At 44.0% G+C, this 22,270-nt stretch overlaps 1 protein-coding gene across 1 annotated transcript in view; it reads right to left on the bottom strand.

Moving 5' to 3' along the window:
- DPY19L1 (dpy-19 like C-mannosyltransferase 1) overlaps nucleotides 1-22,270 on the bottom strand; it is a 543,661-nt gene that overhangs the window by 226,956 nt on the left and 294,435 nt on the right. Inside the window, exons 10-11 of the mRNA XM_078688229.1 lie at nucleotides 14,549-14,626; nucleotides 5,487-5,573 (exon numbers count right to left, since the gene is read on the bottom strand). Of these exons, the coding sequence (XP_078544355.1) occupies nucleotides 5,487-5,573; nucleotides 14,549-14,626 (165 nt within the window). The remainder of the gene's footprint in view (nucleotides 1-5,486; nucleotides 5,574-14,548; nucleotides 14,627-22,270) is intronic.

Raw genomic sequence — 22,270 nt, 5'->3', positions numbered from 1 at the left:
ACCATTAAATGGAAAGCACAGGTTAAGTAAGAATTAGCAATAATGAACTCACACAGAAGGCAGACTTAACACCTGCAAAAGGAAGAGCAAGTTACACTACATTTAGAAGGAGGAAGGAAAAATTCTACATATGCATAAACAATGACAAATATTCAATGACAAACGGGGCCTTGATTACAAAGTCATAAAAATAACCACGTGATAGTTCGGCAATATCACCAATTATTTTTTTTAAAAAGACATTGGAATAAGGTGCACAGTGAACAGATTTTCAAGGTGCAGACCTATGTTCATTTGAAAAACGGCCTTGGCAGTTATCTGCCTCAAAAAATAATAAACCAATTGAAAATGAACAGGGCAGAACTATATTTCAGAAGGGAACCCGACCCGTGCAAATACTAAAGAACAGTAGTACTCAGGGATTCACTCTAGATACTGTATACAACATTTTAAATCTACATGGTGTATAGATACATGTGCTACATTCAAGGAGGTAATATTTTCAAAGCTGTAAGAGCTTTATGGGTTAAGCACTCATGAATGTTAATTGCTATTCCTCATTAAAATGGGAATATATCCTCTTACTAAACTGGATCTCCCTCCTCCCTTCCTTACACCCCCCAACCAATGATCCTTACTAACATAGTTCAGGTTCGCCATCATGAAAAGAGGTCTGATTGTTACACAGGGCTCGCATCTCATCTACTGTTAATATTCACCCTGGTAGGGCAAACATATTACCTCCAGTCGAGCTAGTATCCATATGTGGACAGAGGCCTGCCAGTGGATTGACTCATCAGTCTAAAACCAAATACATAATGCCTCGATATGGGATGCCACTTACTTGATATTATTTATTTTTTTTCCTCCATATTCCACCGTGAGAATGTCAAGATATTTACTTAAAGACATTAAGGGCCAGATGTAGGCCGGTCGGTAACGGCCGAAAATCGGTATTTTCGGCCGTTACCGACCGGTATTGCAGAAATGGTATGTAGGGCACTGAATTTTACAGAATCGGTAAATTTACCGATCGGTAAATTTACCGATTCTGTAAAATTCCGAATCGGTATTTTTACCGATTCGGTAAATTTTATATGTAGGTGGGACTCTTCTGAGTCCCACAAGCCTTACCGAATCGGTATTTTACCATCAAATCCAATTTGATGGTAAAATACCGATTCCAGTGTGCATGCACATGTGTGCATGCACACCTATGCCATATGACAGGCAGACCTGCCCTTAGGGCAGGTATGCCTGCCACATGGCACCCGAGCCTCTTTTGGGGGGGCCAGAGGGTGTCAAAGTGACACCCCCTGCACCCTTGTGTAATTCGGTATTTACCGATCCGGTAAATACCGAATCGGTAATGCCCATTCATTCCTATGGGCTTCAAAGCCCATAGGAATGAATGGGCATTACCGATCGGTATTTCTCAGATTCGGTATTCCAGCACATCTGGAATACCTACATACCCACTCCTCTGATTTACCGATTCATAATTACCGAATCGGTAAAATTCGGTAATTATGAATCGGTAAATCAATCCTACCTACATCTGGCCCTTAGACCCATATGGTTCCTTGTTGTACAAATATATTCAATGAGATATGTTTTAATGTTAAGCGTTAATAAATATTTAAGTAATAATAAAAAAAAACTCATAAATGACTAACATAATTGTAAAAGTATAAGGAGTTAGGTCCCGGGACGTGGGGGGGGGGCTGGACCTTCTTAGAACACTAATATACAATTTGCTCCCCTCACACTTTTTTGTTGCTTGATATTACAAGTACATGAATCAGGACTATTTCTGATTATGTGGGTTTATTTAGTTTCACCCTTTACTTTTCAATTTCAAATACAAAAAGATTCATCATTGCATGTATGAGAAACACGAAACATAAAACGTTTAGACAAATATATAAACTACAAATGACAAAAAACTTATCAAATTCGAATTATGAAACAATACATTGCACATTATTTAGACATTGCAACATTTGTTCAAATTACTCAAATTATAAACGAAATGTTAGTATCAAAAAAAGGGCTCTTTTTCGTAAGCTCATTGAAGGACAAAGAGTCTGAAAGAAGGCTAATGGGATACAAATCAATGAATCCAAATCGCAGTTAGTCCTGTTTGTTTTTTAGCCTTCTTTGTGCCGACGCGTTTCGAACCCGTTAATTCATTGAACGGGGTCTCATCAGGGCCTTGTCACTTCTAATGTCTGTGTGTTATGTGCAAAAAGAGAAAAGAGAACAACGTCTTAGTTATGTTGTCCTGACCCATTTCGCTTCACTTTCACTCTGCCTTTGGACAAAAACATACCTGTAGCTTTGCTTGCGGCCGGATTCACAAGGTTCAACGGCCTTCTAGCTTTCTGACTGTCTCTGGGAAATCTGTAAAAATAGTTTTACCTATTTAGAAAAATTATAGATTGGGAGGTGATTGACCCTAGCGCATGGGGGGTGCCACCGATTCATACCTGTTATTGGCACCGCGCTCATGAGGAGTTTTCTTCGTCAGCCCCTTTTGGATTGTCTGTCGTCTGTTTCTCTGCTTATTGGCTTGGACTCCCTATTTGTGAAAATTCGGAGTTACTTTAGAATTCACATTTAAAGCGTGCTTGTTTTTTAACGTGTGCGGAGGTTCCGAAAAACACTCTACCTTCCAGGGAAACGTCCCTCGGCAAGCGTGAGTCTGCTCTCAGGGCGTTGTTCTTCCATTTTCTTCAGTCTATCGAAAAAAACGGGGGGGTTTGAGTCATTCTGTGTCTCCTTGCATTTGTACGGAGTGTTTGATTCATTTTAGCCCATTTGCTCCTACCTTTAGTAATGAAACGTGGAGCACGCAATTAAAGCTTCTGGCAGTCTCCGGAGCTCGGCTAGTCTAATGCTTCCGCGTTCCAGACGAGATTCATTAGTGTCAGACACCTGACTGCCAGCGTCATAAAGAGCTGTCAGCTAAGCGGTCCAGGACTTGTGGGACTTGTAGTTTGGGGTGATGAATGTACCATCATTCAAGAAGGATGTTTGTTGGAAACGACCCATTATTGCGCTGACTCACACGAAGCACTATTTGAGCATATAGATTTTGGGGAAATTAAAGCCTAGAGACTTCTGACAATGTGTTGAGCCCACTTTGGGTGCTATTGAATTTCAAAATTAAATATGCCTCTTTTGTTAGAAGCACATTTTCAGTGTCTGGGGGGCATTTCATCTGGTTAATGCTGTATAATACAGTCCATTTAAAATCAGTTTCTCGATGGTTTTTCTCTGTAAAATGCTGCACCATAGGCGCATTTGCTACCTTGTTCTTTATTCTGGATCTGTGCTGCGTGATGCGAGTATTCACTTGTTGGTTGGTTTTCCCAATATAGATTTTGTCGCACGGACAAACAATTGCACAACATTTCTTGTCCGGCAATTGGAGAATCCTACATTTTTCCATTTGGTGTTTTTGTGGATAAATTCAACCCCTTCCATTGTGGTGTCGCAGGATACGCAGTTGCCACACTTATGGTGTCCCACTATTGGTTTGAGGCCCCATTGAGAGAGCAAGTCACTTTTTGTTTTTGGAATTCGCACATCAGCACGTACTAGTTGCTGACCAATGCTTTGGTTCTTTCTATATGCGAATATTGGCCTCGGGAAGGGACATTCAAGTTCCTCTAAGAGATGCCAATTTTTCAGGATCATTTGCCTGACTTTATGGGTATCGGGGCCATAGGTGGTCACACAGACCATCTTGTCAAGCTCTGGTTTTTGCTATATGCTCAAATAGTGCTTCGTGTGAGTCAGCGCAATAATGGGTCGTTTCCAACAAACATCCTTCTTGAATGATGGTACATTCATCACCCCAAACTACAAGTCCCACAAGTCCTGGACCGCTTAGCTGACAGCTCTTTATGACGCTGGCAGTCAGGTGTCTGACACTAATGAATCTCGTCTGGAACGCGGAAGCATTAGACTAGCCGAGCTCCGGAGACTGCCAGAAGCTTTAATTGCGTGCTCCACGTTTCATTACTAAAGGTAGGAGCAAATGGGCTAAAATGAATCAAACACTCCGTACAAATGCAAGGAGACACAGAATGACTCAAACCCCCCCCGTTTTTTTCGATAGACTGAAGAAAACGGAAGAACAAAGCCCTGAGAGCAGACTCACGCTTGCCGAGGGACGTTTCCCTGGAAGGTAGAGTGTTTTTCGGAACCTCCGCACACGTTAAAAAACAAGCACGCTTTAAATGTGAATTCTAAAGTAACTCCGAATTTTCACAAATAGGGAGTCCAAGCCAATAAGCAGAGAAACAGACGACAGACAATCCAAAAGGGGCTGACGAAGAAAACTCCTCATGAGCGCGGTGCCAATAACAGGTATGAATCGGTGGCACCCCCCATGCGCTAGGGTCAATCACCTCCCAATCTATAATTTTTCTAAATAGGTCAAACTATTTTTACAGATTTCCCAGAGACAGTCAGAAAGCTAGAAGGCCGTTGAACCTTGTGAATCCGGCCGCAAGCAAAGCTACAGGTATGTTTTTGTCCAAAGGCAGAGTGAAAGTGAAGCGAAATGGGTCAGGACAACATAACTAAGACGTTGTTCTCTTTTCTCTTTTTGCACATAACACACAGACATTAGAAGTGACAAGGCCCTGATGAGACCCCGTTCAATTAATTAACGGGTTCGAAACGCGTCGGCACAAAGAAGGCTAAAAAACAAACAGGACTAACTGCGATTTGGATTCATTGATTTGTATCCCATTAGCCTTCTTTCAGACTCTTTGTCCTTCAATGAGCTTACGAAAAAGAGCCCTTTTTTTGATACTAACATTTCGTTTATAATTTGAGTAATTTGAACAAATGTTGCAATGTCTAAATAATGTGCAATGTATTGTTTCATAATTCGAATTTGATAAGTTTTTTGTCATTTGTAGTTTATATATTTGTCTAAACGTTTTATATGTTTCGTGTTTCTCATACATGCAATGATGAATCTTTTTGTATTTGAAATTGAAAAGTAAAGGGTGAAACTAAATAAACCCACATAATCAGAAATAGTCCTGATTCATGTACTTGTAATATCAAGCAACAAAAAAGTGTGAGGGGAGCAAATTGTATATTAGTGTTAACATAATTGTAAAGCATTCAAAGATGTACAAGGAAACAGAAGCATACACTTTTACATTGTCACTTGTCATGGCTCTACTATATGTTTGCGAGCCACTCTGTTTTGTCGTATTCAAATTACGAACAGCAGTTTTTCATCTCAATCATGTCATACAGTACCCACATATTGAAAATACAAATACAACTGATAAGTACATCGCATATGAAATTTTTGTAACCTCTTTGCGAATGGTTTCTTACTCACCTCCTGAACTGTGAAGGAAGTAGGATTAGCAGTTTACAAGCTATGAAATGGTTAGGTAAGATGAGCATCGAATGCTTCTTCTGCAAATAATACTCTGTGCAACACTACTCACCCAGCAGATAGCTAAACAATAGGAATAATATGATGTCAGCAGCATGGAATTTCCAAACATTAAAATCCAGGATAGCGAAAGAGACGCCTAAAAACAGAAAGTACGATAATTAATTGAAATGCAGGCATAACCCAATTTTAGGGAAGAGCAAATGGAAAATCCACACAAGCCAATTCGTGCAAAGTTGGACAGTTTGCTTTGGCAAAGGCAAGCAAAGGGTTCCAACTTTTTACAAAGCGCATTAAAGCCATCTGACCTGCTGCAAGGCATAACAGTCACCTGCACGAGGCAGGGTATCCTGCATAAACATTATCTGTTTGGCAGCCCTTTGTGGTTTTTGGGATGTGTCTCCCGCTTGTGCTAACTTGCTAAGACTTCCCCACCTTTGCACTTCGCTTAGTTCAATTAATGGCAATATTCACTGCAGATGCAGTAATGCCCAATGCAACTGTAAACTCTGGGTGCAAGAGCCCCATAGCCGCAGCATACGAATCTGTCAACAAATGCCCCCTCCCCTCCTCCCTCCGTTTCTGTCCCACTGGCTGTTGTGTTGCTTCATGCTAACAACGTCCAAATGTGTTAGGTTGCTTTTCGATTGCAAGTGTAATTAACAATTTATTAACAAACATCAAGTTGATACCCTATAGAGAAACAAGTAACAGAAATCCCGACAAAGGATGTATTTTGGTATCATGGCATTTTTCCTTTAATGAAAATAACTTATTTGGTCTATCTAAACCGTAATGCCATAGAAATATTACAATATCAGACAAAAGATGAATGGTAACAGCCAGCATGTATATCAATGTTCTCAGACAGTGTGCAAGTTGAAGGTCTAGGACAGAATATGCACATACGGCCTAGCAAATAGAGGCAGCGATTGCGGAATGCGCCGGCCCCATTGGCGGATTTCTTACCTCAGGAGTTAGAGGTGATCCATCCCAGGATGCAGTCTCAAGAGCTAGTTTTACAAACCCTAAAATATGTACTAACTGGGACTGGTTGGTTAAACGCTATTGGTGTTATTCCTTTTCTGGCCCAGCAGTCTCCACAGATCCTCAACAAAGTGTAGGCACCCTGCAGTGCGCTTTGTACTGTATGGTTGGTGCAGGGGAAAACTATGGGCAGGCTACTGGATTACATGATAGACCCATCCATGGAGGTGGCTACTGGGAAGAGGTACCCTTAACCCTGCATCGTCAAGTCTTCAACAGCCGCGAGCACCATCACAGGACTGTGGGGGGTCTTTGGCTGGTGAAGAGGTAGGAAAGCTCCTTTCCATCTTGAAGGCTTCATTGCTGCACTTGAGGCCAAGCATTGCTTATCTGAGTACAAAGGAGAATATCTTCTCCAGCAGAGAATGACAAAGTTGAAGTTAAGAGGCCGTCTGCAGTTGCCCCACTTGTTAGAGGTTGCTCTAAACACACCACCCCCTTCATCTGCAGAATGTGATGATGGACCCTAAGTCTCCCATATCTGACAGATATACAGTGACCATTGACTGAATGGGGCTCCCATGAAGGTTAGAACATTTTTTTCACAAACATCAAGAATGGTTTCATAACCAATTCTAAATGTGTAGAACAATACCCATTTTCAAATCAGTTTGTTTCAGTTTACTTATTCATGTTTTAAGGCGCAGGAAATCAAGTTAACCAAATCCCCTTCTGATAACACAATTGCCATATTTTGATTGTTCAAAGAGAAACCAACCAAGTGTTTTTTGGGTGACCTAACTTTAAAGAATACGTGTTGGTTCCTGTTTAAAAACTGTATTTCTTCTGGGCAATGCTAAACATCTTCCTCTAATATATTTTTCAATTACTTCACCGGCAGTGAGTCACGGCTACTTTGATTGGATTTTACATTACTCACATTACCTTTTTGCTATAACCTCCTGTTTGCCATTTCTCTTCTTTAACTACTTTGTCCCTGCTGCTCAGACAGGATGAGTGCTGGTGTGCTTGGTGATGTTTGGAATGTTGGATGTTTGATGATGTCGGAGAATGCATGGGTGCCTAGTGGGGTTTGGAGTGTCAGTTGGAGTGTGCAGGCTGAGCAGCAGGGAGGCTGCTCCAGGTGAAGCATTACATAGATTTTACCATCTGCTACTTACCTTTATCTGAAGCGGTTACCTTATGACTAAACCAATAAATTGTTTCTCCATGATCTGTCTACGAAAACTCTTTATATTTAACACTTTTCTATTCCAAGTTTTAAGTGTAAGTAAAAACCTACCACAGACAAAAAACGCACAAGACCCTCCGGAAAGATATTTTTTATGTGGTTCAACTGTCATAAAGTAAAACCTCTCGTGTGTCATATATGTGCCAGCAAGTTTTGCATTGCTTCGTGTAAATCATATTGACAGGTGTATACCCCTAATTCCAACCTCCTGTCCTCAATCCAATATTTTCAGTGAAATTAATACGAACATTTTGTAAAATAAAAAATAGGGAAAAAATAATAAGCTGATACACTCGCCATCACTATAATTTATGTAGAAATAGCCCAAAACTTTGCAGATATCAATCCAATTATGAAGCCGCTCAATGCTTAATGTTCACCATTTATTGGATATCCAACTTTCGAAGCTGGGTAAACAATTAACATGTCTGAAAAAGCCCCAGCTACTTTACTGAATGGGTTAATGAACAAGTTAAATACCTTCAGTAACGCTTCTTTTGGTGGGTATGCTATTTACCTGCAGATTCATCAACTTAGAATAGTCACCAGGCTCCAGACTGGAACCAGAAAACATTTTCCAGCGATGCTCCCATGCACCACTAAGCGGCACTGCGTGGCTGGACGCTGGCTCCATATATCCCCAGTGAAGGAGAGGAGCTGCATAAAAGCACCATCAGTGCCTGTAGACGTCAGTTTCTTCGTTATCTTTATCTGAGCTCTCAGACACAGAGTGTGAACAATTATTAATACCTGTGTGCAGAGTCCTAATTTGGGGCCTATTTAGATGTTAAAAAGAGGCCACTGTATAGAAAGGTTGGAGGGTGGTGAGGAAACTGTGATAGGATAAAGCATCCAAAAGAATGAGCATTATTGAATGTACGTAACTTGTTCTTTTGATGAATCTGTGATTAGATCGAGTAACTACCAGAACTAGCATTACCAGACAAGTAACTTGTTCTTCAGATAAATACTTTTAGCCTCAGATTCCTCATCTTATAACACACACCAAAGCTTGAAGGGGTTGTGTGGTGGACTCAGACCAAATAGTCCTGCAAGACAGAGCAGCCAAAAATCCTACCCGCCTGCCTGACTGTCAAGGTAGTAGTGATTCTTGAATATATGCAATGACACCCATGTCGCAGCCTGGCATATGTGAAAGACAGGCAGCCCACAGCATGCCAACCCAGTGGTACCAGCTTCAGCTCTGCAGAAGGGGCTTTTCATCCTTACAGAATCTTGTCCAGTGTGTAGAAAATCTTAATGCAGAGGACTATCCATCTCGACAAGGTCCTCTTCTGCACAGCCTTCCCTTTCTTTGCCCCAAAGAACCAAAGAATACTGTGTGCACGATCAATTAATATAAAAGCTTAACGCCCTTTTGGGGTCCAGTGGATGAAACGTCTCCATCCCATTCGAGGGGTGAGTGATGGTAGAGAAAGCAGTCAGGGTCACGGATTTCCAAAAGTGGAAAGGAGTCACCACTTTTGTGCAAGAAGGCCACCTGAGTTCTCAACACCAATTTATCAGGAAAAAATGGTAGTGTGGGGCAGATGCCTCAACAGTGCTTAAATCTTACTCATGTGATGATCTGAAGTAATCACAATGAGGGAGACAGGCTTCGAAGTAAAGAGATACAGAAAGCAACTATGCATTCACACAAATGGCGTACAGAAGATACCATTTAAGACCCAGTTATGTCGCACTGTGGTTTATGGTGGGGGGAGAGACATTTCTTTCAAACCTTTTATAAACAATGTCACAACAGGTGATTTAAACGAGGACGGTTGGGCCTCTAAATGTAACAAGGCTGAAAGGGCTGACAAACAAGTGTCCTCTGTAAGGCCTTGGTGGACCAAAGACAGAACAAAGAAAAGATTATCAACAGCTTGGCTGGTAAAGGGTCGATATGGTGGCTACCATACCATGCTACAAACGTATCCCAGAACCAGGCATAAATGGACTTCAGGGAAGGGCATCTGTTGGTGAAGATTAAATCGACCACTTCAGGTGATAGACCAACTGCTGCTCAATTTTCACGTATAAAGGTGCAGATTGCACAGGTTTGGGTGTAGGACACTGCCCCGCTACGGCAATGGATGATGCTCTTGAACAGGAGGCCTGATCGGAGAACAGATGCTTCTGCCATGAAGTTCAGGGTACCACACCATCCTGGCATGAACCAGAGCCACTAGGATGACTCTGGTCGACTTTTCATGATTCTTTTTAGAACTCAGGGAAAGAGAGGCAGGTAAGGGAAGGTATACAGAAGCCCCATGTTCCATTCTGCCAGAATGCAACTCCTAGTGAGGGTTCTTGTAGAAACTCTAACGCACAACATCTTTGTCACTGAACATTCTTGGCAGTGGAATTGCCCTGTGTTATAGTAGGATGTAGATACCATCTGTAGGATACTGTCTGCTTAACTTGTCCTCTCTGGCATTCAAGCAACCCATCAGTGTTTGTTGATCAGAGCTGTGTCTGCATACCCCACACAACGGTAGAGGCGAAGAGCCTTCTGGAATAGGACCCAAGACCCCACTCTGTTCTGCTTGTTGCAATACCACATGGTGGAAGTGGTGCTGTCCCTGGGTACCTTCATCAGTCTCACCCAAATGGATGTCAGGAAGGCAGCCAGATCCAGTAATTGGCGCGCAACTGTAACAGATTGATATGGAGCTGGGCTTGAATCTCCACCTCCAGCAGATGGCCTCAGAAAGCCAATAGTGACATGTTGGTCACAAGTGTCAGCTGTGGGTTGGGCAGGGAGGAGTGGCTGATACTGTACCAACTGTGTTTGAGAAGCCATAACTGCGGATTGCGAGCTGTCTCTGGCATATTATGGATTGCTCTGGAAAGATTTCTTCAGTGCTGGGCCCACTGGAACTTCAGTTTCAATTACAGAGCGTGTGTAAGACACCTGGCATAGTTGTCCAGGAATATGCAGGAGGCTAAGAGTGCAAGAAGCCTGAAAGCGGCTCTCACCGAGATCCAGGACAGAGAATGAAACATCAAGATCACAGCCCGAATAACCTGGACTCATTGAGGCGGAAGGAAGGCATTGAACGGCACTGTATCCGGGAAGGCCCTGAACTGACTGTATCTCAGACTGCTCCAATGAATCGTAGCCTCGCCGAAGGAGTCAGGTGCAACTTCACCTCACTGATCGTGAACCCCAAACATTGCAAAGAGGTTCCCCATCGTATGGAGACAGTCTTCGACTTACTGTGACAAGCTCACCTTCACCAGCCAGTCATCGAGGTAGGGAAAAACTGGTATCTCCAACCTCTGGGGATGTGAAGAGGCCATGACCATCACATTTGTGAACACCCACAGGGCGCTGGTTAGACCAATGGGGAGCACGGCAAACAAACAGGTCATGGGTAACCTTAAACCACAGATAATGTCTGCGAGTCTGGAGGACAGGCACATAAAAGTACACATCATGCTGGTCCAAGTCTACTATCCAGTCCCCCTGACCCAGAGCAGAAAGAACCTAGTTTAGTATAAAGCAAAACCAAAGGGAATGATGGACGGAGTGTTAAACATTGCAAGCACTCACCCCAGTAAACAGATCTGGGTTTAATCCATCATCATTCTTTAGCTCACTCTGCCACCCCAGTTCAGACATGGCCATATTTAAAGCAGTCTGACCCTATGCCCCATGGAACAGTCCAGCCCGAACTGCCAAGCCATGTCTTCCCTGGACCGGAAACAAGCATCTAGGGACCGATTTCTGGCTAATCAGCCGTCATCAGCCAGGCTAGCTTGAATCCAGTGGCAAAGTGAGCAAGGGACCGACGTCAGGGCATACCCTGCCAACTTAGGTCGAACAAAGCTAGTATAGTATGAGCATTTAGAATTTTTCCTTCTGCAGGCAATCAGAGGGCGAAGATCAAAATAGGTCAAAGCCCTCCGTCCTTCTTCTGCATGAGAAAATAGCCACCGCAATAACCTATTCCTATTGCTGCCATCCACTCAATGGCCCTTTTGGACAGTAGGGCTTGCACCTTTAGCAGTAAGATAGATGCATGCCCTCTGACAGCCTCTCTGATGTGGGCGGAAGCTGTGGAGGGTTGGAAAGAAATGGAAGTGCACAGCCCGTTTAGACGATATGAAGGACCCGTCTGTGAGATGTGATGGACTGGCATCCTGGGAGAAAACATTGGATCCTGCCTCCCACAGGATTGTTGTGTGCCACTAAGTTCAAACTATTGCGGCCTGTAGGTTGCTGTTGCAGAAGAGCCGGCCTGCGAAGGTCGGTGCCCCTGCAGATCTGCACATTGTCTGCCTGATCCTTGATGCTAGCTATAAAGGAGCGGGGGGGGGGGGTGAGTGGTGTTGTCAATATGTCAAACCCCTGGAGTAAATTCGGAAAGACCGAAAATGAGGAGTTAACTGTTTTGCAGGCGTCAAAAGACCTTAAGAGTGTCTCTGGCCCAGCTTTCCTTGAAGCACTTCAATCAGCTTTTTTGCCAAACAAGCAGGAGCTATCAAATGGCATGCCCATGAGGGATGTTCGTACATCTCCAGAGAAGCTTATAGATCTCATCCACATGTGCCGATGAAGTACCACACTACTACCGACTGAGTGTACAGACCAGCCCGAATCACATATTTAGCTGCTAACTGGTGAGCAAGAACAAAGTTTACACCAAGTGCCAATCACGGCATAAGGCCATATCAGTTTGGGTTTCATTGAATGGCAAAAGTTAGCTCTGTCTGAAGTACTTTAGTCATCACTTTTGTTTTAAGTTATACATCCAAGATGTCAGCAGTACTTCTGAGGACTACAGCAAAGAAAGTACTCTAATCCATGTGTCGCCCAACAAGGGAAATTCACCCAGTATCGGGTAAAGTATAAATCCCACTAGTCTCATGCAAATCCAAATAAAACTGCCATCAGAAAGTGGTGTTAAATCCTCCCCATCATCTCCATAAGGCGGCACACTCTGGTCAGAGTCAGACCTTAAACACTGGTGGAGCAACTAAGGGCAGCTCTGATGTGGAGGTAGGACCTTGTCTGAGTCAGAGAGTTCAGGAACTGGCTGCACTGGAGTGACGTCAGAGCCCGACGTCGGTTGGGGTTGAGGCGAATTCGAGTCGAAGACAGACACTGTAGAATCCATAGGATCCAACTCTGGCTGGCAGGATCCGAGTTGATGAGGAAAGAAACGATGCAGGACTTGGAGGCAGAACATGAATTGGCACCAGATTCATTGCAAACCCAGAGGCAGGTTCCAGGGACTTATGGGCCGCTCACAACTAACTGTGAGATTGGCTCCTCAATCAGAGAATGGGAGCAAGAGTAAGTGGCACTGTAACAACCCTTGAAAAGTCTTGAAACGTCTTGTTAGATAGAAAGTGGTGGAATGGGGTGGAGTACACTTGCCTTCTTGTGTTTCTACTTCAATTTGGACTGCGATTTACTGAACAGATTTCTGTGCCTTCTTTCAATGTTCAGAGATGTACAACTTTGCTTCACTATCTAGATTCTCATTTGAGTCCATGAGAGGACATTCCTCACAAGACACAAAGCCATGCCTGAGCCAAAACACCAAAGGCACAACTCATGTGGGTCAGTCACCAATATCTGTTTAGGCCAGTCAAGGCATGGTTTGAAACCTTTAGTCTTGGGTGAAGACATCCCCATTAGATTCGCACAGCGGAAAAATTCTTGAAACAGGCGTTCCAAGGAGCAGAAAGAAAGGAACTGACATCGGTACCCAGCGTTGGCACTTATATGTGACAGTGCTCAGTCACTTTTGGGGTAGAATGAGGCCAACCTAGGGCTAAACAGCATCACTAGGTGGTGTCCACGAGCACTGCTGTGAAAATATCCAGATCCAGTCTGGCACCTGGGGGATATTCCAAAGGTGAGGAGTCTGTGGTTGGTAGTATCCACCAGAATCCTACCTCGGGCAAGAGTAAATCTTCATGCAAGTCTTGTGCATGAAACTACAAGCAAATTGTTACTGAATACACACAATGTATATGTTTGTAAATGTCCATTAACTTTTACAGTAAGACATTTAAGATGGGGGAAGCCCAAAAAGTAAAAGGTACACGTGATGATAAGATTAATACTTTTTTCTTGTGTTCAGAAAGTGCAATCCCCTGAACCAGAACATGTCTGACCCCTTCTTCACAATAAAGCACTCAAATGTACTAAACAATGAACACGTAAAGCTGCAACTTGTGCCTATGTAAGGAATGAATTTCAAAAAAATTAAAGCATGTGGTTTAGCTTCCTACATAGACACAAATGTTAGTGCAATTGGAACATGACCTCAACTGCCCCTTCTCTCAGAACGACAACACTTGCCTCATTCACTGGAACAAATGTCAGGGAGGTCCTAATGGATGGAGCAGAGTTCTTTCTTGATTTCTTGATTGGTTAATGTTTATGACACCTGCGTAGCCCGAGCTACTGCATTTATCCCTCATTTGGTAAGCTTGGTAAAATAGGTTTGACACCAAAGTCTGGTATCCCTGTCTGTTGTTAGCCATTTTATGTACAGTGTTCACCCCTGTGGGAAGAAAATCTAAATGGTCATGACAGCGCCCCCATGTTTCAGGAGAGGTAGAATTCAATCCAGCTGTCCTAACAAGAAAATGTTACCTATAACAACTGTCAGTATCGAGGAACTCTAGGATAACAGTGTTCCTTCAGGTCCTACTCATTCCCGGGGAACTCAAGAGCATTGAGAGAGGAGAAAAAAAACCTCATTGGGAGACATGTCTGATTTTATAGACGTACCAGCTCTCTTACAAAGACCAGAAGGACACTGGGTTATTTGACTGGTAGCACAGCACTGAAAATATCCGCAGGAAACAATTTTTTTGAATAATGACTGTACAGAAACATGAATAATTACCGTATGTATTCGAACAATAGCAAGCATTTTTGCTGGATTCACAATTCCGATTACATAAACAGCAAATAAGCATAGAATCTGCAAACAAAAATAGAAAAAGCATGAGTATTTAACACGATTTTCAAATGAATTTCAATTATTTCAGAGAAATAATTTACGCAAAATTTACAAAATTATATATCAAAAACTTCAAAAAGAACAACATTTTAAAGTGCCTTGGGAAGTCCATTCACTGGTTGGCAGTGAAGAACAGAGGATATTTTAAAATAATGATGCTAGTGTTTAGTTGTTCACCTAGAATTTGGTCCATTCGACCTTTTGAGAAATTGGGTGGTTGGTTGAATGTGGGGTGATCCCTGTCGAAGGAACAGCCACAATTCCTTTCAGGGTGAACCACAAACGTCACTAAATTAACCTGTGCTTAACTTTCTCGTGGCTTGGCACAAAAGTAGTCAGTCTTAACTTAGAGGCAATGTGTAAAGTATTTATGTAGCATATAAACAGTAATTAAGTGAAAATACAACTCAAATCCCACACCAATTTAGAACAATAGAGTACATTTTGATACATTATTTGACACCAAATTGAAAAAAATGCAATTAGTAGAACAAGAGTTATAAACTGTGGAAACACAAGGTAAAAACTAGAGCCTAAAAGATCAAAGTGCCAACCACAGACATCTAGTCATGCAAGACCGGATCAAAGTTAAAAAAATGTGGCCGACCACGGAGCACGGGTCGGATACAAGAAGTTGATTAAGCCCAGGTGGAGCTTACTTTCAGACTTAGAAGTAATTCCGAAGAAAAAGTTCTGAAAAGGTAGGTAAACTTAAGTGGGGCACGGCTGCAGGTGGTGTCCGAGGAGGGAGAGTCGTAATCAGGGAGCTGCTGCAGGAAGTCATGGTGAAGATGTCTAGGTTCAGACTTAGTCTTTTTGTTGGAAGACGAAAATCTCTGCCAGGACAAGGCAGGAGGCTGTAGGCCGACGAAAGTTCCAGGAGACAGGATATCCCTTTGGCAAAGGACTGCTAAACAGGATCTGCTGCTATAAAGAAGAACATAGCAGGAGCTATTGCGAACACAGGCAGACCAGTGATGCACCTGGGCCAAATAAACGAGCAGGTCGGTCCCGGTCTTCCCTTGGATCCCAGAGCAGTTTTCAGCCACATTTTTTTAAAGTACCAAGCTTTGGATTTTAGCTATCTGGGCACCTTTATCACCACCAATGAGGGACCAGGATGGAAGGGGCACCAGTAGGGGGAGGGGGTTAGGACTCACTAAGGTTGTCTCCAGGTGCAGGTTCAAGATGGTGGGAGCCTGTTATGTCCCTGTGGCTCTGAACTGGAGGCCAGCAAACTAGCCCTTAGTGTTACTGGTAGTACTGGGGTCAAGTGATGAAGCAGGGCAGTCCTCTGAGGGTTCAAGGCAGGCTCCAGGCAGCAAAGCAGTCCTTCCAGGTGAAGGAACGCAGTCTTGTGGAGTACACAGAAGGCCACACCAGCAGACAGCCCTCTGAGAGTCCTTCCACAAGTCCAGATAGTGAACTTCAGAGTGGGCCCGAGGGTCCTGTGTTTATAGATGGTGCTTTCTTTTAAGTAGAATTTTCTAGAGGACTCCCTTTCAAGTCCTTGAAGTTTCCTGACTCCCCTGCTCTGGTTCCAAGCTGGCTGCAGGGACAATGCAGTGTTGACACTTTTTGTGTAAAGGCAAAGCACATTCTATTCAGCTGCAAGTGGGACTGTGCCAACCTCCTCCCCTGCCCCCCATCCAGCCAGTAGATGGCCTATTCAGGCAACACCTAATCCCTGTATTGTGTGACAGTCTGGGAGGAACTAAAAAAGTCCAACTACACCCAGTCATATGACCTAGAACAGGCTGCAGGCACCAAATAGCAAGTGGCAGGAAAAAGCCAACTTTCTGAAAGTGGCATTTTCAAAATTGTAATATAAAATCCGACGTTACCATTGAAGAGGATTTTTTATTACAATTTAACAGATAACAAGTACAAGATGCCCATCTCTTCCATATCAAAGTTAGCACTTGTTAGAAATGGGATTCTGATTGGCTATGGCATGCGCCTAGGCCAGGCAGAAACCACCACTCTAGTCAGGGCAAGGGAGTTAAACGCTGAAGATAACCCCTGCTCAACGCCATTGGTAGCTTGGCACGAGCAGTCAGGCTCATCCCAGAGGCAATGTGTAAAGCGTTTGAGCAACACACTCACACAGCAGCAACACACTAGGCACACCACAAAAGAAACTCCACACAAGGTTTTATAAAAAATAGCCTTTGTATTACTCATAAAACACATTAGAATGCAATCACATATATACACTGTGCCACCTGGCACTTAGTATTACCTTACAGGGATTAAATACACTGTCATAACCATTAGATCTCACAAGTAGTGGAATCGAAAACAATCAGTAATTACTGGCAATAGTACACTCAGCATAAACCAATTATGCATATATCTGCAGCAGCGCACCAACGTACCCACTTTCAGAGGGCACACATGAGGCAAGTACAGTGTGGCATAAACACCAACAGCAATGCACGTAGCAAACATTATTAGTGAAAACAACCAGCAACTACTGGCAACACTGCATCTAGCAAAAAACCCTTCGGCATACATCCTACTCATCGACATTTCATAGAAGGGCATATTATGCAGAACATAAGTATCACTTCAGGCCCACCTTACTCACAGCCATCCGCTGTGGTACACCATAATCACTTATTAGGTGCACACACAGCCCCTCTTGTGATGCAATGGTTGCTCCCACACAGCATGGAACATCGAGGCCACCGACCGAGGTCTCGTTCTGACCTTACACTTAGGGCCCATGCAATTCTTTTTCAACTACCCTACCCAACCCGGGGCCCCTACTGGGCTATCCCAGGTACGCAGAGAAAGGCAGAATGCTCACCACCACCCGGTGAGGGTGCAATTGCCCGCATCCATGCGGTGCAGCGATTCACTGGCAAAGAAATGGCAGGGCCCTTCACCACCGCGGCCCAGTTCTATGTGACCAGGGGCTCCGCCCCACTCACCACTCCTTGGATGACCGAGCCAGGTAGGGTGCAGCCATCCGATGCGGTCAACAAACCAGCGGTAAATGGCGGTTACCTCATCCCCTTTCCTGCCGCTGCTGCTGCGGCGGGTGTCAGGACACGGAGGGAGGTCTCCGTCTGCCACACACGGGGCTCTCCCCGTCACAACGGGAGCCCTGCCAGGAATCAGGCACAGGGTTGCCTGACTTCCGCTCCGGCCTCCACCCTCTGCTTCGAGGTTGGCTTCAACTTACAAGTCGGCCCCGCCCACAGTCAGGCAACGGGCGCCTAACTTCCTGGTCGCGTTGGCGGCTGCTTTTGCCGCACTTGAAGCAGAGAAATGCAAGAAAAAATGCTCACAAAGCACCTCGGGTGCAGCAACGCAAGCCCATGCCAGAGGCTCTCACTAAAGGAATCCTGAAGCGCAGCCCGTGCTCCACTGCAGTGGGGGCCAACCCCGCTGAACAAGAGATTTCTCAGTGCTCCCCTAGGCGCACTTAGTAAAATGATGCAGCACAAAGCACTCTGCCTGCACTCAAGTTCAGAGGGCACAATCCATGGGAGCTCGGCCTGTCTTTCTCCTGGAGACAGCGCTCTTTTGCCCCCAAGTCCACAAGGGCAGAGCTGGGCACAGGCAGGCCAGCACGTGGGGCCTCCCTGCAGAGGGGCAGAAGCTGGGTCCCACAGTGGTTTCTCCTGGCAGTGTCAGTCCAGTCTCAGTAAGCACCAAGCAGTTCACCAGACATGGGGTCATAGCCACAATATTTATATTGCAACAGTCTTTGTTCTTCCCCTTCACAGGGCTCTGAGTCTGGTCCAAACCAGTTCTAGGGGCACCTATACATGTCCACAACACCCTCCTTTGTCAGTGTAGATCCTGGCCCCAGACACAACACAGGGGTCGGAGCCAGCATTTTGTGAGGCAGGCTCTGTCCTATTCAGGCCCAGTTGATACTCCTCCCACCACTCCAAATGCAGATTGGCCTATTCAGCCAGGCCCTCTGGAGCCACTGTACCTTCCCAGCCCCTGTTACTCCAGAGCCAGACATGCAATACACATCAGGCAGGTACAAAGACACATAGCACACAGAAATGTCCACTTCTAAAAGTGGCATTTCTAAAATAGTGATAATAAATCTGTGAACATCGTTACACAGCATTTATTACCACTATTCCAAACATACCAAACTTGACTACGCTACTCCTCTCAGATCAGAATTTACAACTGAACCACTTATAAGGGAATCCCTAATGCATTCCAATGAGACGGCAGCCTCACAGTAGTGAGAAACCAAAATGGCTGCTTATTACTACCAGGACATGCCGCACACTTAAGGCACATGTCTTGCATTTTACCTACAGTGCACCCTGCCCATAGGGCTAGCTAGGGGCCTACCTCAGGGGTGACTGATATGTAGTAAAAGGGGAGTCACAGACGAGGCACCTACTTTATGTGCCATGTCACAGCGGCAGTAAACTACGCACGGAGGCCCTGCAGTGACGGAGGCCTGAGACAGGTTTGAAAGGCTGCTTTGGAGGGTGGCACAAGCAGTGCTGCAAGCCCTCCAGTAGCATTTAATTTACTGGCCCCGAGAATATGAGATACCACTTTACAAGGGACTGATAGATAAATTAAATAAGCCAAACAGGTGTAGACCAATCTTACCATGTTTACCAAAGAGAGCACATGCACTTTACACTGGACAGCAGTGCTAAAGTGCCCAGCGTCCTAAAACCACCAACACCAGGTCAGAAACAATTACAATGCCTTTTATTTATGTTTTTAAAAAGAAAACAAAAATAAAAGGCATTGCTATTTGCAATGCCAATAGCTCAAGCTCGCATCAATGCGAGACCTATTGCATTGTAAATGCTTGTTGTAAAGTGCGGTCCAAATCCTCTGCAAATAAAGCCAGGGTCTTCCAAGCACTCAATTTTTTCCAAACAGACCGAGTCTCTGTGCCTCGGTGTAAAGGCGTGGAAGACTTCAGGAGTTGCAGCATCTGGGGCTAGATCGGGCCAATAGATTTGTTGTGCTGGTGATAAATGAATGTGGCGTTAAAATTGTATTCATTGAAATGCCACTGTCAACAGTGAAAAATACACCATGCAGAAATTCATCATACAGTGTAATATGGTGCAAACCTCAAGCTCGAAACAATCTGCTGTTGACAAACTAGAATTCTGCAGACAGCTTTGACTGTCAAATTCCGATAACAGAATTATGTTTGCGTGATACGATCACTGAGGCTGACAAATAACTGTTTACATGATACATCACTACACCAAAAGCTTTTTCTTGTCTGTTTACATTTTATAATGGCTATACGTAACACATCAACTCTAAAATAACCTATTTTCTTACTAATATCCTCTAAACTGTTCCTAAATTGATTTCCTTCAGTAGAGTCAATATAAACTTGTAAGGAGAAACAGAATGTTTCATATACGTCCTTATTTATTATGCTTAAACCTCCTTTACTATAGACAAACCAATCATGTCCCCGTATCATTAATGCTATTTATAATCATTAGTGTTTCTTCACGCTTTGGAAAGATGTCACTATAGAGAAGAAGTAGAGGGCAAAGAAATATTTAAACAAGAAAAACAAGCACGGTCAAAGCAGACACGTGTGCACATCTCCTGCCCCGGCAGGCACGCATTGTGCTGAAAGTGCTGCCTCTGCAGAACAAGCACGCGGTGGGAGCGTGTGAGTGCGGAAAGGAGACGCCATGCGCGTGCACATCGTTTGTCCGTGCGCGCACTTGGTTTGTCTCCCTTCGCTATCAAAAGCCACAACAATAGAGTCTCGCCAAGGGGATGCAGCGCATGCGCTGCATTCGCTAGGCGAGACCTAAAAATACCAGGAGGAAGGCAAAAGTTTCAGGGACGACCCTGCAAAAAGGACAAAGTCCAACAGCACTTGTTAACAGTAATAATGAAACACAATATAATCCTATGGGACAGGTATGCCTCACAGTAGTGAAAAACGAATTTAGCAGTTTTTGACTACCACGAAATGGAAAACTTAAAAGTACGTCAAACATTTTAATTACAATGCACCCTGTACTATGGGCTACTGAGGGCCTATCGGTAATATATGCAATAAAAGCGGTGTTTAAGGCTTGGAAAGGGGTTATATTGCCAAGTCGTATTGACTGTTTAACACTGCATTCAGGCTACAATGCAGGCCTATGGCTTATGCTGATGACACTCAGCTGGTGTTTTCATTTAGAGATCACTCTGACTCCAGTTTTGCCAGCTTCCGCCATTGTCTTAGCAATATATGTTCCTGGATGACCTCTAATCATCTCAGACTGAATACTGATAAGACTGAGGTCCTATTCTTCAATCAGAAAACCTCGCTACCTGCCACTTTGTGGTGGCCGACTGTGCTTAATCCTCCCCCCATTCCAGTCCAAACAGTACGCAATCTGGGCTTTCAATTTGATAACGCTCTCTCCTGCAAAGCTCAAATTAATAAGGTCTCGGCAGCGTGCTTCGGGAAACTACGTATGATTAGGAAGATTTTCCCATACCTCCCGCTGGATGCCCGTAGAACCATCATCCATGCCCTGATCACCTCACACTTGGATTATGCCAACAGTCTCTACGCCGGTGCCCCCTTATACCAAATTGAACGTATGCAGATCGTTCAAAATGCGGCGGCGAGACTGATTGGCAACATCCCCTATCGACATTCTGTTGCATCCTATCGTAAGAAGTTACATTGGCTTCCTGTTGCCCGTCGTATTCAATTTAAGGTTCTGACTCTTGCTTTTCGGGCCCTCAATGGGTTGGGTCGGGGATACTTGAAAAAGAGACTTATATTATCCCAATCGGTCAGATCTTTGAGGTCGAACAACTTGCGTCTACTGGTCGTCCCTCGCTTTCGCCGTTCTAGAATGGGTGGCAGAGCGTTTGGTTTAATGACAGCGAAACTCTGGAATAGCCTCCCATTGGACCTGAGGTTTATTTCATCTGAATCACTATTCCGGAGCAAACTGAAAACTTGGTTCTTCACCACCTCTTAAAGTGCTTTATTCTTTCCAAGTCTGCAGTCTATAGCGCCGGGGCACCCCCGTTGGGGGTAGCCGAGCGCTTTACAAGCTTCATAAATAATAATAATAATAATAATAGGGTAACTTCTAAGGGGCTAGTTAAGTGAGTGGCACAATAAGTGCTTCAGGCCTACTAGTATCATTTAATTTACAGGCATTGGGTATTTGGTACGCCACTCTACAAGGAATTCATAAGTAAATTAACTATGCAATCAGGTGTAAACAATTTTACCATGTTTTAGGGAGTGAGCACTTTAGCACTGGTTAGCAGTGGTAAAGTGTACAGAGTTCTAAGGCCAACAAAAAGGAATTCAGCAAAAATAAGAGGTGAAGGCAAATAATTGGGAGTGACCCTGCAGAGAGGGTCAAGTCCATCACTACCTCTTGCACAAAATTTCCCTCTACTAACGTGGGAGGGTGCTATGTTTTGCAGACCTCGGTCTTCTCGTGGTCTGGTCGACTAAATATTAATCTTGATATGACCGCAGTTTTCAGCTTTTGGGTCCAAATCTTTTAATATTGTATCACTATTTATGAGTAAGAAGGAACTTCTCCTTCTCTTTTAGAAAGAGTTAAGATGACTTTACTGTTTAACAAATAATTGTGG

The sequence above is a fragment of the Lissotriton helveticus genome, chromosome 4_1, assembly GCF_964261635.1.
Source record: "Lissotriton helveticus chromosome 4_1, aLisHel1.1, whole genome shotgun sequence".
NCBI lineage: Eukaryota > Metazoa > Chordata > Amphibia > Caudata > Salamandridae > Lissotriton > Lissotriton helveticus.
Note: the sequence above shows the minus strand (reverse complement) of the source record. Positions and strands in the feature narration are given on the sequence as shown.